At 44.5% G+C, this 16667-nt stretch overlaps 1 protein-coding gene and 1 long non-coding RNA gene across 3 annotated transcripts in view; one reads left to right on the forward strand and one right to left on the reverse strand.

Annotated features, from left to right (window-relative positions):
- The first annotated feature begins 3635 nt into the window (after window positions 1-3635).
- LOC135552601 (uncharacterized) overlaps window positions 3636-16667 on the forward strand; it is a 47918-nt gene continuing 34886 nt past the window's right edge. The window contains exon 1 of the long non-coding RNA XR_010457482.1: window positions 3636-3814. This is a non-coding gene — a long non-coding RNA (uncharacterized LOC135552601). The remainder of the gene's footprint in view (window positions 3815-16667) is intronic.
- The window catches only part of scn2b (sodium channel, voltage-gated, type II, beta), a 30743-nt gene continuing 21055 nt past the window's right edge, over window positions 6980-16667 (reverse strand). Inside the window, exons 2-6 of one of the 2 annotated variants that reach the window (XM_064984315.1) lie at window positions 16419-16585; window positions 14137-14347; window positions 12743-12938; window positions 11818-11888; window positions 6980-10289 (exon numbers count right to left, since the gene is read on the reverse strand). In XM_064984315.1, the coding sequence (XP_064840387.1) occupies window positions 11879-11888; window positions 12743-12938; window positions 14137-14347; window positions 16419-16585 (584 nt within the window). In that variant the 3' untranslated portion in view covers window positions 6980-10289; window positions 11818-11878. The remainder of the gene's footprint in view (window positions 10290-11817; window positions 11889-12742; window positions 12939-14136; window positions 14348-16418; window positions 16586-16667) is intronic. The other variant, XM_064984314.1, reaches the window with a different exon arrangement.

The raw sequence follows: 16667 nt of genomic DNA on the forward strand, positions 1-16667 counted from the left end.
CTAGCCGGCACAGGGAGGAATAAGCGGGGAGGGAGAGCCACTGCAGCAGAGGCATGGAGGACAGAGTGAGCGAGCAGGAGGGAAAGAGGGGAGGGGGAGGGATGGGAGAGGAGAGGAGTTGAATGGGGACCTTCAGCCTGATTGCATCTGGGGGCTATCTCACACTAGAGGGTCCTGCAACCCACCCTGTCTATCACTGCGCCCGTTGCCGGGTTTAGGAGGGTTTCTCTGGGTACACTGCCATCTATACCCCCCTCCATCCTGGATCACCTCCCACCACTCTCCATCAACTTTCCATATATTTTAGAATAATGACTTTTCCTTGAAAGCTGTTTTTATTTCACCTAGCCACACACACTTGTGTTTTGTCTCCATGACTCATCTAATTCCCCCTACATGTACCATTCCATGACTCATCTAATTCCCCCTACATGTACCATTCCATGACTCATCTAATTCCCTCTACATATACCATTCCATCAGTTCTTGTTCAATCCAGTTGGATTTCGAACAAAGAGAGTTCATTTTTTCTCTCGGTGAGTTTTAAAAACCGAGGGGTTCCTGCAATGCAGGCTATGACCAGTGAAGTCACTGAGCTCAACTACCAGATCAGATGCCACGCCAGATAATTGATGTGCATGCATGCACAGTAACATGCCATTATTGACACATGTTCAGATTGTATTGGGTCTTCATAGTCCTGCTAAAACATTCCTGTCGCATCTGCTGTTTCTGCCGCAGCATTGACGATACTTTATCACAAACGCATTTCACTCTATCAACAAACTCTCCAAATAATGACCAAATCAGAAAATACCACTAAAATAACCAACGTTTAAGAAAGGCTGTCGTAATCGCAATCACGTTGACTGATTTCCGTGTGCACGCACAAAATGTCCTGTACATGTTGCTTTGAACTGCCCATGCCTCGCGCTCTGCCTCTCTCCCACCCCCACCCTGTCATTCATATGATTGAGGGCCCTGAATGCGTGACCTCCACCACCTGTCACCGGTTGAGTGGGAGTAGGTGTCGGGTCACCCATTCCCATGGCAGTGGGTGCTTGATGCCTGGGGAGGGTGTGTGAGATGAGGGATGTGGGTGTGTGAGAGGGGTGTGGAGATGAGGGGTGCGGCAAGGTGAGAGGGACAGAGACCCCTTAAAAAAGTCTCTGTAATTGGCTTATGAGGGTTCACATGACATAATCCAGAGGGGCAAGGGTCAAAGGTCATGTAAATGGGGATGCCAACAAAAACACTAAATATTGAGTAATATTGTAGCCGAACATCCCCACTTTGATAAAGGCACTCCCATACACTCCACCAGTCCTTCCGACTACTAGCCTTGAGTGTGTAAAGGGCTGTGTGTGTGTGTGTGTGTGTGTGTGTGTGTGTGTGTGTGTGTGTGTGTGTGTGTGTGTGTGTGTGTGTGTGTGTGTGTGTGTGCGTGTGCGTGCGTGCGTGCGCGTGTGTGTGTGTGTGTGTGAGAGCTGCTCTATATGAGGTGATTGATGCTTGTCATTCAGCATGATGTCAACGTTGATCTGAGAACAACTTTCACCCTGGCATGGGAAGTGTGTGTGAGTTTGTCCGTGCACATGTGTGCTTGCGTGCATGCTTCCGGGCTTGCGTGTGTGTAGCACGCAATGCAGGGGTCTCCTGGGGAAGGTGACTCCATAATTAGTTTGTAAAGAAATCTTTCGATGATTAATATATAGAGGAAACTTAGCCAGGTGCAGTCCAATAATAGAGCAGAATTCACCGCAATAATGAATATAACTGCGTGTGTGTGTTAATTGAATTGATTATTATGAAAACACTTGCGCATTCCTCACATAACACATTACATTAGCACATCAGCAGTGGATCATCTTCTTGAATTATTAATTGTTCCATATAAATAAAACCACCATGTTCACCACAATGAAATTGTTTTCACTGATGACGGACGTAAGGAGCTTCATGAGTGGTTTGATAGGGGCATCTTCACTGAGGCAGTGACAGTGCTGTCTGTAGAAGTGACACGTTCCTGGTGGGATTGACAGATTTATGAGTCTGCACCTTCCCACCACACACACATAAAACACATGTGCACCTACACATGTATACACACACACACACAGTCCTTCTGAATTCAGGACGATGTGACCTTGGGCTAGATATTGCAGCATCATGTGTGTTGAGGAAGAGGGGCGGGGGGAATTAGGAAGGGAAGCAATTATGTAGTCTGCAGTATAGCGCTGGGGCAGAGGACGGAGGGCGGGTGTGACTGCTATCAACTCAGAGAGATATGAGATAGGGGAGAGAGGAAGGGAAGGAGGGAGGGGAGTCGGGCGGTCGAGACGGGATAGGTGAGACTATGGCGTGTGGCGGGATGGTTGGAATGGCGATAGGGTATAAATGAAAACAGTTTAGGGAGTATATTTGGGGGAACGGACAGTGAAGAGAGTGGCTAAAGTGGATGATACGTGCCCTAGTATCTATAGCTCTCATGACTTGGAGCAAGGAAAACAACACAGAGTTCCGTGGATTCAGAACTCTGTCATTGTGCGCTGTCGCCGGACTTAAACGGGACAAACGTAACATTTGGATTTCTGAAGCACACAATGGAGACCTATGGAGAATGAGAAAGAAACGCATAGAGATGCTGTCACGACTTCCGCCGAAGTCGCCCCTTCTCCTTGTTCGGGAGGTGTTCAGCGGTCGACGTCCCCGGCTTTCTTGTCACCACCGATCCATGTTTCAGTTTCGTTTTGTTTTGTCTGTATTACACACACCTGGTTTCCATTCTAATATCACGTTCCTTATTTAACCCTCTGGCATACATTTCTGTTCTGTCCGCGATTGTTTATTGTCAATAGTGGTTGTGTTTTGTGCGAGTGTATTTTGTATGTTCCTATTTGGAATTTTGCTTGATTCTTTGAGTAAACTCAGTTGTGTTACTCAATACCTGTGCCCTGCGCCTGACTCAGCTATAACTCTGCACCAAATCGCTGACAGATGCCCCTCACCTGGAGACTGAGTGAAGAATAAAGCACTAGGTGCTGAGGAGAGGGAACCATAGTGATCCTAGGAAATTACTGTCTGTAATTCTATGGACGGAACAACATGGTGGTGGGACGGACAAGAAAGGGATATGCTTCCCTCTACTACTGTGACTGAGGGGAGCATGATGAAGCAACACTCTTTGGCAGAGTGAGAGAGTAGGGGAGGGTTGGGCAGCGGACGGATGCAGAGGGGAGGGGAAGCGAGGGAGGACATGATTGGAGGACAGCGGAAGGGGAGACAGAGGAGGGAAAGTCTTCAGAGACATTTACGCATATAGAATGCTCAGCACTGACCTAGCATTCACGCTCCTTAGTCTCTCTCGATCATTCCGTCCCTCTCAGTCTCTGCCTTCACTATGTCCCCTCCCTTTGCAAAGGTAAAATGGTGCATCGAGCCTCGCCTACCTGAGATTTAGAACTGTGACCTTAGCCATCCCAGTAAGAACTCAGGGAGACATAGAAAGGAAAGGAGGACAGAGCTGCCCCCCCCTTCCCTCACCATCCCTCTCTCCCTGCCTTCCTCCCATCCACCCTCTGCTTCTCCCCCTCCCTCTCTGTATCACACACACACACACACACACACACGTTCTCTCTTCCTCGTAGCAGCCAGTGCATGTACAGAGCTCAGAGTAAGGCCTATATGCGAGGACACGGATGAAGATTGGGCCGTAGTTCTCATTTTTGCTCCTTCGTTTACTCTTTGCTTTGCACGTGTGGTGTCCGTGAGATTGTTGTATTTCTTTGTTTTCCGCCACGGGGACCTTGACAAGGTGAGTGACCGTCTTGTCTGAAGTTCTGAACCACTATGTTGTGGCAAAGGTGAAAGGTGTTGTAGCCACACATTCCTAATTGTAGTACTACTGCTGTACGTTCAGTGTTTTGCATCGTGTGATGGTGATCAAATGTGTGTGTGTATGGGCGATTGCTATGCGTGTGGAGTAAAATAAAATGATGACCGGTTCTGGAGGTAGTTTATCCAAATTATATGTTCTTGTGTAACAGCTGGCAGTGGCATCATTGTGTAAGGAGCAATACTGTGTGTACCTATAAGTTCTGATAGAGGTATTACTTGCTTTATTGCAGTTAGCTGTTGAAAGGGCAGTATTGCAGTATGTCGTGAATTAGGCCCTAAAAAACATAAACTTCGTATTCTTACGGTAAGCAACTGTAAACTGAGTCTTCTCAGGTGACCTCTCAAGATCACTTCAGCGTCTCCATTTTCAGCACCACGTGGTGTGCTTTTATGCGGGATAGTGAGAATTTGCATGGAATGTTATTACCATAGTGCAATGTATGTAAACCGCATTCAGCCGATAACCTCTGTTTGTGGCGTACATCATTGAAAAGACCTGTCTCAAGTGAGAGTGACAAGTATGGCTACTAAGAGCCCGAGAAACGTACTGTTCAGTGAGATGGACTGCGGCGTTCACGTTGGTGTGTTTAGACGTTGGAGTCAGTATGACTGTAGTAGAGGAAATGGAATACAGCATGTCAGAGATTCAGTAACTCCATGACGGGCTACTGTGAGACATCAGCGTGAAAAAAATGGTTTCTACTGATGTTTTTTTTTGGGGGGGGGGCAACCAATGACCCAAACATCTGACGATTTAACTGACGTAGAAATCTGACCGGTGCCTGATTTATTGCCAGGATCAACATGTTTGATCTATCTTGGCACGGCACTAAAATGAAAACATCTGGGCTGTAAGAGTCGCAGCTTTTTTTTCTGATGGACACGATCCGCCTACAATTTGGACGCAATCGTCGCATAGGCACAATGCATTTTGGGGAGTAGACACAATCTTTTGTTTGCAAGACAGGATGTACCACTAGATGTCCTGTCAGGTCATCATGGTGGATTCGAGCTTTTAGGCTTGTGATGGGTTAAGTTGTTATGTGCATTGATGGCTAACCCACTAACAATTTGAATACCCCGTAATCATCAAGATTAGACAAGTAAAGATACACTGCTGTGGTTGTTTTTAAAAGCAGTTTAACAGTATCATTCAGGAGGTGTTCGGAAGTCCAGGTTGCTGGCTTTGCTTAAACACTGCAGTCAGATATCTGTTTTGAAATGGCTGGGGTCCAGGTGGGATGTGTCCTCTGTGGACAGTTCCAGCATCCACCACCATGTTCTCTAGGGAGGCTTCTTCAGACCTGCCCAGGGCCTTGGTACTCTGGGGAAGAGGAGACTAGGACTCATGTGGGGTTGACTATTTTCATGATCAATTGCGACTGGGCTATTTCTTCACGAACCAACCAGAGTAATCCACAACGGAACTGAACCTCTCAATAGGCCACAACATGGAGTTCTCTCAAGTGGGTAAGACGAATCTGGTCTAGCACTGAGTAGCAACAGTCATGTATCTGGCGCTGCGTGACTGGGTAAGTTTGTAACTATTCAATGTTTTGACGCTCATTGTTAATATTTCTCAAGAGCGGTTTGGAACTATTCCATCTTTAAAAAGGAAATAGTACTTTCCTCTGAGACTGAAAAGTACATATTTTTTCAGTTTGTGAAAATAATAATTTAAATTCATCATTGGGCTTAGTATTCCGTATATGGCTCTCATCAGACCCAGTTCTGTTGAGGTATGTCTTTTATAATAAGCATGACTAACAGGAACTAAATACAGGCCGATTTTCAGATGAGCTCAATTTCTCTTGATCAGGATTTCACGGAATTGAGAGGAGGTGTTTTAAAGGGGAGCGGAGGAAGGAGAAAGAGCGAATAACTCCAATGGGATGATGACTTAAGAGCTGAAGACTGGAGAGCTGGAGGAATTATAAGTATTGTGTGTTATGTAATGCAGTTAGGATCCCAATAGAGAAACCAATAAATAGCTTGGCTATGGTCTTCCGAGTTGTATATTCTGAGACCAGATTTACTGACGGCTATTTAGGAGTTTTAACTGTTTCAGTAATACACTCCTGGCAAAATACTCCAGCTTTTAGTGTTGGCAGCTCCCTCTCCTTCCACGAATACACACCTCCAACACACATGCGCACGCACGCACGCACGCACGCACGCACGCACGCACGCACGCACGCACGCACGCACACACACACACACACACACACACACACACACACACACACACACACACACACACACACACACACACACACACACACACACACACACACACACACACACACACACACACACACACACACACACACACACCTATACCTAACTGACTCTAGGGCAAACGGCTGAGGTGATATAATTACTGGCACTGGACAGCAGCTGCGGCATTTTTGACCTAGTAAGTCTGAGTAGGATTTGACCTGTGCAACGGAGTACTTGTGTGTGTCTATAACTGAGTTTGTGAGCATTAATCTGTCCCCTTCAATCCTGTCTGTGCCGGAGACCCCTCAGTTGGCTTATCAAGCCACAATTTGCAGTGACCTTTTGACCTTGCTGTGATCTAAACCCCCGCCAGGCCTATTTATTAAGAACCCTGCCACTGAGACCCAGATACCTGCACTACGAGTATTACACATTCATCCTCTGTCCCTCTCCTCCTCTGTCCCTCCACCTTCCCCCCTCCCTTCTTCTCCAGGATCCAGTGGAAAAGCTGAACTTCCTCCCTCTATTTGTCTCACTTTAAGAGAGCCAGAGGGAGAGAAAAATGGAAGTGTAGAGCGAGAGAGAGAAAATCTATCTGCAGCTTGAGTCACAGTCCCCCCCCTCTGCCCAGCAAGATTAAGTCTTTGGATGTTTCTACAGTGCTGCCCAATGGTAGTAGCTACACGCAGCACGCTGGTACATTGGCCATAACCCAGCCTTACAGCCTCCACACTTCACCTGCTATCATTAATCACCCCTTCTCACCAGTAGTAATTCCACGCCGCAGTTTTCGAGCTAATTTGCCAGGGCTTAGTAAAAAAATAAAGAAACTAATTTGCAGACAATAAAGTGCACACTGTAATATTTATGTACTCGTTTTTATTTCAAAATACAATATTGATTACAGCTCATTCTTAGAGACACAGTGCAGTGCAAGCATTTTGGGTGTCCGGTGCGAGAGGGCCTGGTTAGAGCCATGCGTCACAGAGGAACACTGCAGTAAAAACATGCATGATCACACAGAGACAGACAGGGAAAACTCCGGGACCTCCACTATAGCCCAGCTAGCTACCCAGCAAACAGGACTCCAGCGGAGATGTCAGAGTGAGTGACAGGAGAAATGGAGGTCATGTTGATTTCATTAGGCTACACAATTTATTTATTTTTTTCGGATCATGTGCTTTGTCCCCTACCCATCGGTAGCACTGTGTGTGTGTGTTCGTGTACTGTATTTTATACAATCTAAATTATAATTTTTGGGGGTTTAATTCTTGAGGTACCATCATTACTTTGGAAATTAAGTCTGATTGTGACCTAGAGATATATTCTCTGGTTAGGACAACACGCTTCCCAGACTTCTAACCATGCATCTAGCTGATGTCTCAGACTCCATACAAACTGATTAACACCACAGTCACAATTGCACAGAAGTTGAATTAATTCATATAGTAATTAGTAATGAAGTCATTCTAGAAAGGGAGCGTGTAAACCCTACAAGTGGAGATCAGCATTGACCTTCCACTGTTAAATTAATGATCTTTCAGACGTGAGCTCCCCAAACTTAGGCCAACTTACCAAAGACCAAGTAATGATGGCTACCACAATGTCAACAGCTAGGACAACCACAAAGTCACATCATAAAGTACAAATTACATAACTGCGTGGTACAAAATTCAACAATGTCAAAATACAATACTCAATCAAATGAAATCTAAACTAGGACGGATCTGAGGAGACAAATAATAAGAAACAAAGTGTGCAAGAAAGAAGCTTTAGCAGTGAATAACGTAAAGGCAGACTATGAATGCAGTGCCCATTGCAGAGACAGGGCGAGACTGTCTCCAGATGAGGTAGGGCACTCCTGGGCACAGAATCAGCGTGGCTCCCGGCTTTAGGCCTTAAAACCACATCAGACAACACCAGAGGCACCCAGTCATATTCTGCCAACCTAAAGTCACACTCCCATAGGCTATCTGCTCCCCCAACACTGTCTGTTGGAAAATACAAAGCCAAGACGTTTAAACACAAGGAGCAAATGAAGGTAACATTTGACAAATTTTCACTAAAATAAATAAATGTTACTATTTTAAGGTTGTGATATTGTTTAGCAAATCCACAGTTTATACTTTGTGTGATCCTTCACAGACTTACATACATTACAATACTTGTGTGATAATGTAACGTAAGCCCCACATCTGTGAAGGTGGTTTGAAATTCAATGGGCGAGAAGTGGAATGATTGATTGTATATTCATTTCATGAAGTAGTTGCTACGTCAACTTGGACATCTCGCCTTGTCTCCCAAATACATTCACAACCAGTGCAATACTAATATAGCTAAATATGTAACATCCAAAGAACATTCCAGATCAATTACCTCAGAGGAGAGAGGCCTCATACATTCCAACATTGATAGTTTAAGACAGTGAGGACCACACGTAAATAGCGACAACAATCAAAGCACACCTCTAGAGTACAGCTTGGTATTTGGTCAAAACGTATAAATATATGTATCCGATATACATTTTTCTATATTGTACTTTTTTTCTGTTTTCCCTGAAAGTGCTCAGCTTGTATGTATGTGTAGGCCTCGGCGTGTGGACTTCTGGTGTGCAAAACAGCTACACGGCTGTATGTGGTGTTTGAAGCTCATGTGTTGGATCACGTATAGTCAATGTGTCTGTGTGCTCATTTGAGTGTCAACGACCAACTAGGGCCGGACATTCAGGTGTTGTGTAAGGGTTACTGCACGTGGACAAAAGGGGGACATCATTTGGGGATTTGGGGATTTTGTACAATGTCAGTTAGTATATAGTGTCAGACCATTAACGATCCATCCACTGTAGACAGAATTGTGCCTGTCTTAATGTGTGCAAAGAAAATGTCATGCTTATGTATGATATTGTACTAGCTTCTTTCATAACGATACAAATGTGTGTTGTTTCGATGTATGAGCAAGCAACACAGGCTAAAATATCATATTGAAGCAAGGGTTCAGAAGAGTTGACGACTGATAAAATCATGCCTGGCTTCTCCATCAAGGGAGACTCTGAGTTTGAAGGAAAGACACTCGGACACTAAGGACACTAAAACACATTCTCAAACACACACACACACACACACGCACACACACACGCACACGCACACGCACACGCACACACACACGCACACACACACGTGTATACACCCACACTGCTCGTAGTTACATCTGAAGGTCATTCAGCTTATACCCTGTACATAAAAACTAACACACACAGCCAAAAATCCACCCACACCATTATCACACAGAAAGGTAGAATTTGGACACACACACACGAGCTGTCAGAAAAAAAGGGAACTTTTTTGCACCAGCCATTATGCATCACTAAGTAATGTGATAGAGCAAGAAAATTATAGCGAGAGAGAGTGAGCGAGCGAGAGCAAGCGAGAGCGAGAGAGAATTATATGATTTGGAAGTAAATCATTTGTTATCCAATGGTGTGGCAAGTTAGAAGACAACAATTTAAGAGAGCGAAACAGAGACAGCGAGAGAGAGAGAGAGAGAGAGAGAGAGAGAGAGAGAGAGAGAGAGAGAGAGAGAGAGAGAGCAGGATCTTTCCCAGTAATCACAGATGTCAAACCATCCATTTACTCTACGGATGTAGGATCTTAATTTGAGCCAGTTTTCTACAGCAGGAAAATAGTCCTGCAGCAACAGGAAATGTGAATGATTATGTGGATTAGAATGAATTGATCTTTTTCTAAGAGTTGATGCATTTTCCATTAGGGAAAACCTCAGAAGCCTTTTAAAACCTCCAATACAATACACATTTTAAACATACTGCATTGTAGGAAAGTTATGCCGCTACAGGGGGATCAAATTAAGGTCTTACATCTCTATCTTAAGAAAAACCACAAGCGAGAAAAAGGGGAAAGAGGAATGTCGTTTGGAGACTACCGTCTACTAGTCTCCTACACCTTTTGTGGCCCCCCGTCGAAGAAGAGAGGAGATAAGACTGACTGAAGATAGAGGCAGGGGTGGCGTGGGTGGCGTGGCTGGTGGCTGGGGCTTCCCATAACTGCAATATTGTTTGGATGGACAAGAGGAAGGAAGGGAGGCGGCGTGGGCTGAGGCAGATGCTGGACGAGGATTCAAGCAAGGGTCACTATACATCTTCAGGCAGGAATGCTTTCCTGAAGGTTATGGTTCATCGGAAACAGAGAGGCAGGGAAAGAAGAGAGCAGAGATATATATATGAGCTCAGCGATACAGTACATACAGTACATTAAATCCACCTAGCAAGGAAACAACACCCCTAATACCAACACACTAAAGAGATGTCTCACAGAATTAAAGTCACATAAGAGTAGAAGACAAGATAGTTGAAACATCTAGGTCAGTGCTTCCTAAAGTAGGCACTGGTTGTCTTGCCAACCAGTGACTTTTTTTAAGCTGATTTCCATTCTACTGTTGTTGTACAGTATTTACATTCCACTGTCGGACCAGGGTGAAATGTTGGGACATATACTAACTTGTACAATCCCATACATCAAAACACAGACTGCAACACACACACACACATCACCGTATCACATTGGCTAGGACCACAATGTAAGCACATCAATAGCTACTGTGCAGAAACAGGAAGGGGTTGATATCTCATAGAGTTAGTGTGGAAAATGTGTTAGCTACTAGTAACTCAAAACCTAGTTAAAACGCACAAACACATTGACCTGAGACATGGCTGTAGATTGCTATCGCTTAAAAAAGAAGAAGCTATGACACACATTTGGATAGTCTCTTTGTAGACGCTCTACATACTATCTACAGACATTTCAACTAACGCTAACCCTATCTCGAAGCCTAACCGTAGCTCTTATCGTAACCCTAAACTTAACTGCTTACCCCAATCGTAGATCTAACCTTAACCCTCACCCGTATTCTAAACCTAAACCTAACCCTAACCTTAAACGTAACCTTAGCGAGAGGTTTCTTATCAACAGAGAGTTTGTTGATAGAATGACCATGAAAATCCGGACTATGCAAATCAAGCGGGACCCAAATTCATATTGAAACCTAGCCATGTGTCAGGTCAAACAAACACGAGTACAAACTAATGGACAAACACTAACTTGAGATGCAGTGAGCACGTGTAAACTTTTCCTTCTCCGCGAATCATGTTAGACGACAGATTTGTGCAGACAAGTTCTGTGTTTGTGTCCGAAGTCAGGCTTGAGCCCTACATACTTTCAGAATCAGAACTGATCAGATCTAAGGCCCGGAAGAGAGATAATCAGGTACAAAAGAGGTAGAAGGGAGAGCAGACCAGAGGGGGAAAGGCAGGATAGGATTGACCATTGTACTGGATAAGATCAGGACTGAGGTTGAGAGTGAGACTGTGTCTCAACAGTCCTTTCCATGTCTCCTGTCCTTCATGACCACTGACACATGAGATCACGTTGATTTAATCTATCGTCCTTTTACATCAGTGGTCATACAGGAAATGAGCCAAGGATAGACTATTATTTTGAGATTGTCAGGACAGAGCCTCATATTTAAATATCAAACAGAATTTGAAGTTCCCATTACATGGTAATGAGAGAGAGGGATGAACAGCAAGGTTTGGGACAAATGAAAAAGGATGAAGGCCATAAGTGGCCACTTCTTCTTGGCTAACTGGGGTCACATGACCAGCACAAAACACCAATCACAGATTGTTACCAGCGTGAGGGAGGAGGTTGGGCTCCAGCGAACCTTGGGCCTCCAGGACCATGCAGGCCGGTTATAGCTGCCTGGCTCATGGCAATATAAACACACAAACATACACGCACATGCACACGCACACACATACGCGCAGGAACACACATTCAACATACACACACAAATAAAAAAAAGAAGAATAAAAGAAGGGGAAGAGGGGATATTTGTCAGCTTTGTTCAACCACAGCCAGGGTGGTTTCAAAAGAAATGTATGAATCCACTTATACATTACACCGGACATATTTCTGGAATGTGTTTCCATAACATCTATATTTTGTGAGGTTTCTGGGGTTATTCCAGAATGTTGTGGTCTGTTAGGTGTAAAGTATGGACCACCCCGTCAGTGCACATACTATGGACAGCTGAAAGAGAAAGGGAATTGGAGTGGATTTCAAGACTCTCCGGGTTTTGCCTCAAGAGCATTGCCTCGAGTAGATGACAGAAAACGAGAGAGAGAAAAGGACAAGCAGCAAAGAGAAAACAAAGAGAAGGAGAATAGCCTAAATCAGGGGACACATTATTATAATTTCACAACCTTGAGAAAGAGTATAACAATAGACAGATGTAGGATCTTAACATGATCACCCTGTTGCAGGATAACTTGCAGGACATGTTACAGTTATTTGAGGTTTAAAAACTGTTTCTGAAGTGTGCAATTTATACTTAGAAATTTCAGAATTGATTTTTCCTTACAAATGTGTAAAATCCAAGAAAAATGTCCATTAATTATAACACACAAAATAATTCACATTTCATATTGCTGCAGGATTACTTTACAGCTGTAGCAAACTGGCTGAAATTAAGATCCGACATCTGTAGAGGTGTCGAGGAAGAGATAGACGTTCTAGAGGAGGATGGGTAAGTTAAAACAAAGAGGGGATCTCACTTGGTTCCCTCCTCGGGGCCCCCCTCTGCATCCAGCTTGCCCTCTTCCTCCATCTTCTGCTCGTCAGAGATGAGCTCCTGTTTCTTGTGACGCCGTATACACTTCACCACCACCATGGACAGGATGAGCAGAGCCAGCGCACCGCCGACTGACGCCCCGATCGCAACCGCTATGGTCGAGTCCCGCGGGGGAGGCACTGTGGAGGGGGAGAGGAGGAGGGAAGAGGAGGTGAGACAGTTCTGTAGATAGAGTGTATCGTTGGCAAAGGGCTGATTAAACCACAGTGTGAGGAAACAAAAAAAAGGACAGCAATGCCCTTCTATGTGTTTGTGTGAGATCAAGCATACATGTGTGTGAGACCAGCATTTGTGAGAGGCAATGATTCTGAGGTGAGCTGGGTTGGCACGCCCATCAATATTTGTATTACATTTTGTTATTTAACTAGGCAAGACAGTTCTTATTTACAACGATGGCCTACCTCCCCGGCCAAACCCTCCCCTAACCCCGACGATGCCGGGCCAACTGTGCGCCACACTATGGGACTCCAGATCACAGCCGGTTGTGATACAGCCTGGGAATGAACCAGGTTCTGCAATGACGCCTCTAGCACTGCAATGCAGTAACTTAGACCACTGCGCCACTCGGGAAGTAAATAAGTAAAAAGCTGTATAGTGTTGAGTCATCACGTCCTGGGCTGAAGGAAGGTTGAGACCAAGGGAGAACAGAAACACAAGCAGATGAGGAACTGAAGGATGGAGGGATGGATTGGTGAGTGAATGGATTGATGTATGGATGAATGAATGGCAAGACCAGGGTACATTTATTGATGACGTGCTAGCAGACAAGGCCAGAGATGAGCTGGAAAGGGTGGATGGATGGACCAGTTGACCACAGATTAGTGCTGAGCGATCAGTGCTTTTTGAGGTCGGTTCGGATTAGGTTTTATTATAAAAATAATTATTCCCGGTTTTCGGTTTCAACTTTTTTTTTTTTAACAATAACTACACAATGCTTTATGTGGGTTGAATGCTCTAACAACACAGAATAAAACGGCCAATAAAAATCCTATGATGTTAGTGACCGCCCGCCCATTACTGCTTTTCACTTATTAACCATAATTTATTCACATTACTTTACATTATTATTATACTCCAAGTTACCACCTCATCTCTATAGAGCTGCTGCCTATGCGGTCTGATGAAATCACAATGTTCGTAGATCTTCAAAGCATACAAGGCGTACTTTTATGACCGCTGAATGCCAACGATCAATCACTGAGATCAACTATTCTCAGGCTCGCGAAGAGACTGCTCAGTAACTTGCTCCCTGTCCCTGCTATCGCTTGCTCCCTGTCCCTGCTATTGCTTGCTCCCTGCCTTTCCCCCTGCCCTTACATTCTGTGACGACAAACATGTTGATGATTCCGTGGCCCTGGATGCGGTCGGGGGGGTTACGGACGTAGCAGTTGTAGACGCCCTCGTCCGACAGCTGGACATCAGAGAGGGTGATGGACAAGTCGTTCTTTTCCAGGTTACCCACAAACTGCACTCGGTCACTGAACCGGTCTGTCCGCAGGGGCATCATTCCCTTCTTATAGGTCATGAACTGGAAGAGAGAGGAGGAAGAGGGGGATTAGTAGAAAGATAGACAGAAAACATGTAGTTTTTATTTAACCCAGGACTCCCTGGAAAGCAGTGGCAATTGTTACTGAGTACAGATGTAGGACCTTAATTTGACCACTCTTTTGTTGCTGAGAATTGTCCTGCACTGCAGGAAATGCAGATGAGCTTTGTGTCAAAAGCTTGGACACATTCCAGGGTTTTGCTTTATTGTGATTATTTTCTACATTGTAGATTAATAGTGAAGACATCAAAACTATAAAATAACACATATGGAATCATGTTGGAAGCAAAAAAGTGTTAAAAAATTGAAATATATATTAAATTTGAAATTCTTCGAAGTAGCCACCTTTTGCCTTGATGACAGCGTTGCACACACTTGGCATTCTCTCAACCAGCTTCATGAGTTAGTCATCAGGAATGCATTTCAATTAACAGGTGTGCCTTTTTAAAAGTACATTTTTTGAATTTCTTTCCTTCTTAATGCGTTTGAGCCTATCAACTTTAAAACATGAAGGTGAGTCAATCCGGAAACTTTGAAAGTTTCTTCAAGTGCAGTCGCAAAAAAACATCATGCTCTATGATGAAACTGGCTCTCATGTGGACCGCCACAGGAAAGGAAGACCTCTGCTCCAGAGGATACGTTCATTAGAGTTAACTGCACCTCAGATTGCAGCCCAAATAAATGCTTCACAGAGTAACAGACACATCACAACATCAACTGTTCAGAGGAGACTGTGTGAATCAGGCCTTCATGGTCAAATTGCAGCAAAGAAACCACTACTAAAGGACACAAATGTGAAGTAGAGACTTGCTTGGGCCAAGAAACATGAGCAATGAACATTAGACCGGTGGAAATCTGTCCTTTGGTCTGATGAGTCCAAATTTTAGATTTTTGGTTCCAACTGCTATGTCTTTGTGAGACGCAGAGTAGGTGAACAGATGACCTCCGCATGTGTGATTCTCAACCTGAAGCATGGAGGAGGAGGCGTGATGGTGTGGGGGTGCTTTGCTGTGATTTATTTAGAATTCAAGCCACACTTAACCAGCATGGTTACCACAGCATTCTGCAGGAATACGCCATAGCATCTGGTTTGCGCTTAGTGGGACTATCCTTTGTTTTTCAACAGGACAATTACCCAACATACCTCCAGGCTGTGTAAGGGCTATATCACTAAGAAGGAGAGTGATGGAGGGCTGCATGAGATGACCTGGCCCCCACAATCACCCGACCTCAACCCAATTGAGATGGTTTGGGATGAGTTGGACCACAGAGTGAAGGAAAAGCAGCTAACAAGTGCTCAACATATGTGGGAACTCCTTCAAGACTGTTGGAAAAGCATTTCAGTTGAAGCTGGTTGAGAGAATGCCAAGAGTCTGTAAAGCTGTTATCAAGGTAAAGGGTGGCTACTTTGAAGAATCTCAAATTGTTTTGTTAAACACTTTTTTGGTTACTACATGATGTGTTATTTCATAGTTTTGATGTATTCACTATTATTCTACAATGTAGAATAATAGTAAAAATAAAGAAAAACCCTTGAATGAGTAGGTGTGTTCAAACTTTTGACTGGTACTGTGACCGAAACCCGCACCAACACACACTATTTTTGTCCGGCTCATAGTCTAACCACTGATCAAGCAACATTATGGACTAAACGTTCAAATCCTGTTGCGGCAGGATTATTTTGCGATGACAATACTGGTCAAATTAAGATCCTACATCTGTAGACTTTCCTGGCTACATAACTAAAATGAAATGAAACACATCGAAATAGATGGAGAAAGCATGGCATTAAAAAAGCAGAAAGAGAGAGGAGAGAGAGTTTACAGGAAAGCTGAGGATGGAGTATGCAAAAGAAGAAACAAGATAAATCTTACTGTATATCATGGCAGAGTCAGGAGTATGGTGTCCATTTTAGCCTTACACCTTACCCTTCCTTGAATCAGTCCTCACCTTACTTGAGTCAATCTGAGGCTGGGGGTGTCCTAAAATGGACACTGTGCATCGGCCTGACATTGACACAAGACAAGGGCAGACACATGGTCTGGTCTCTCACCATCTCCTCAGTCTCGTTGGTGTTCTCCTGGTATGTCCAGTTCATGGCAAACTTGTTGACGTCCATCTTGTAGCAGGAAGTGAAGATGCACTGGATCCTCACCATGGTGCCGTTCAGGACGTTGATCTCGTTATGGACCAGGACATCCATACTGGACACAGGGCAGGCTAGGAGAGGGAGGGATGGATGGAGGGGATTGGTCAAGAAACATAGATGTGCTAAACATAGAGGTCCCCCCCACCCCTCAGC

Source organism: Oncorhynchus masou, chromosome 13 (genome assembly GCF_036934945.1).
Source record: "Oncorhynchus masou masou isolate Uvic2021 chromosome 13, UVic_Omas_1.1, whole genome shotgun sequence".
In the NCBI taxonomy this organism is placed as follows: Eukaryota; Metazoa; Chordata; class Actinopteri; order Salmoniformes; family Salmonidae; genus Oncorhynchus; species Oncorhynchus masou.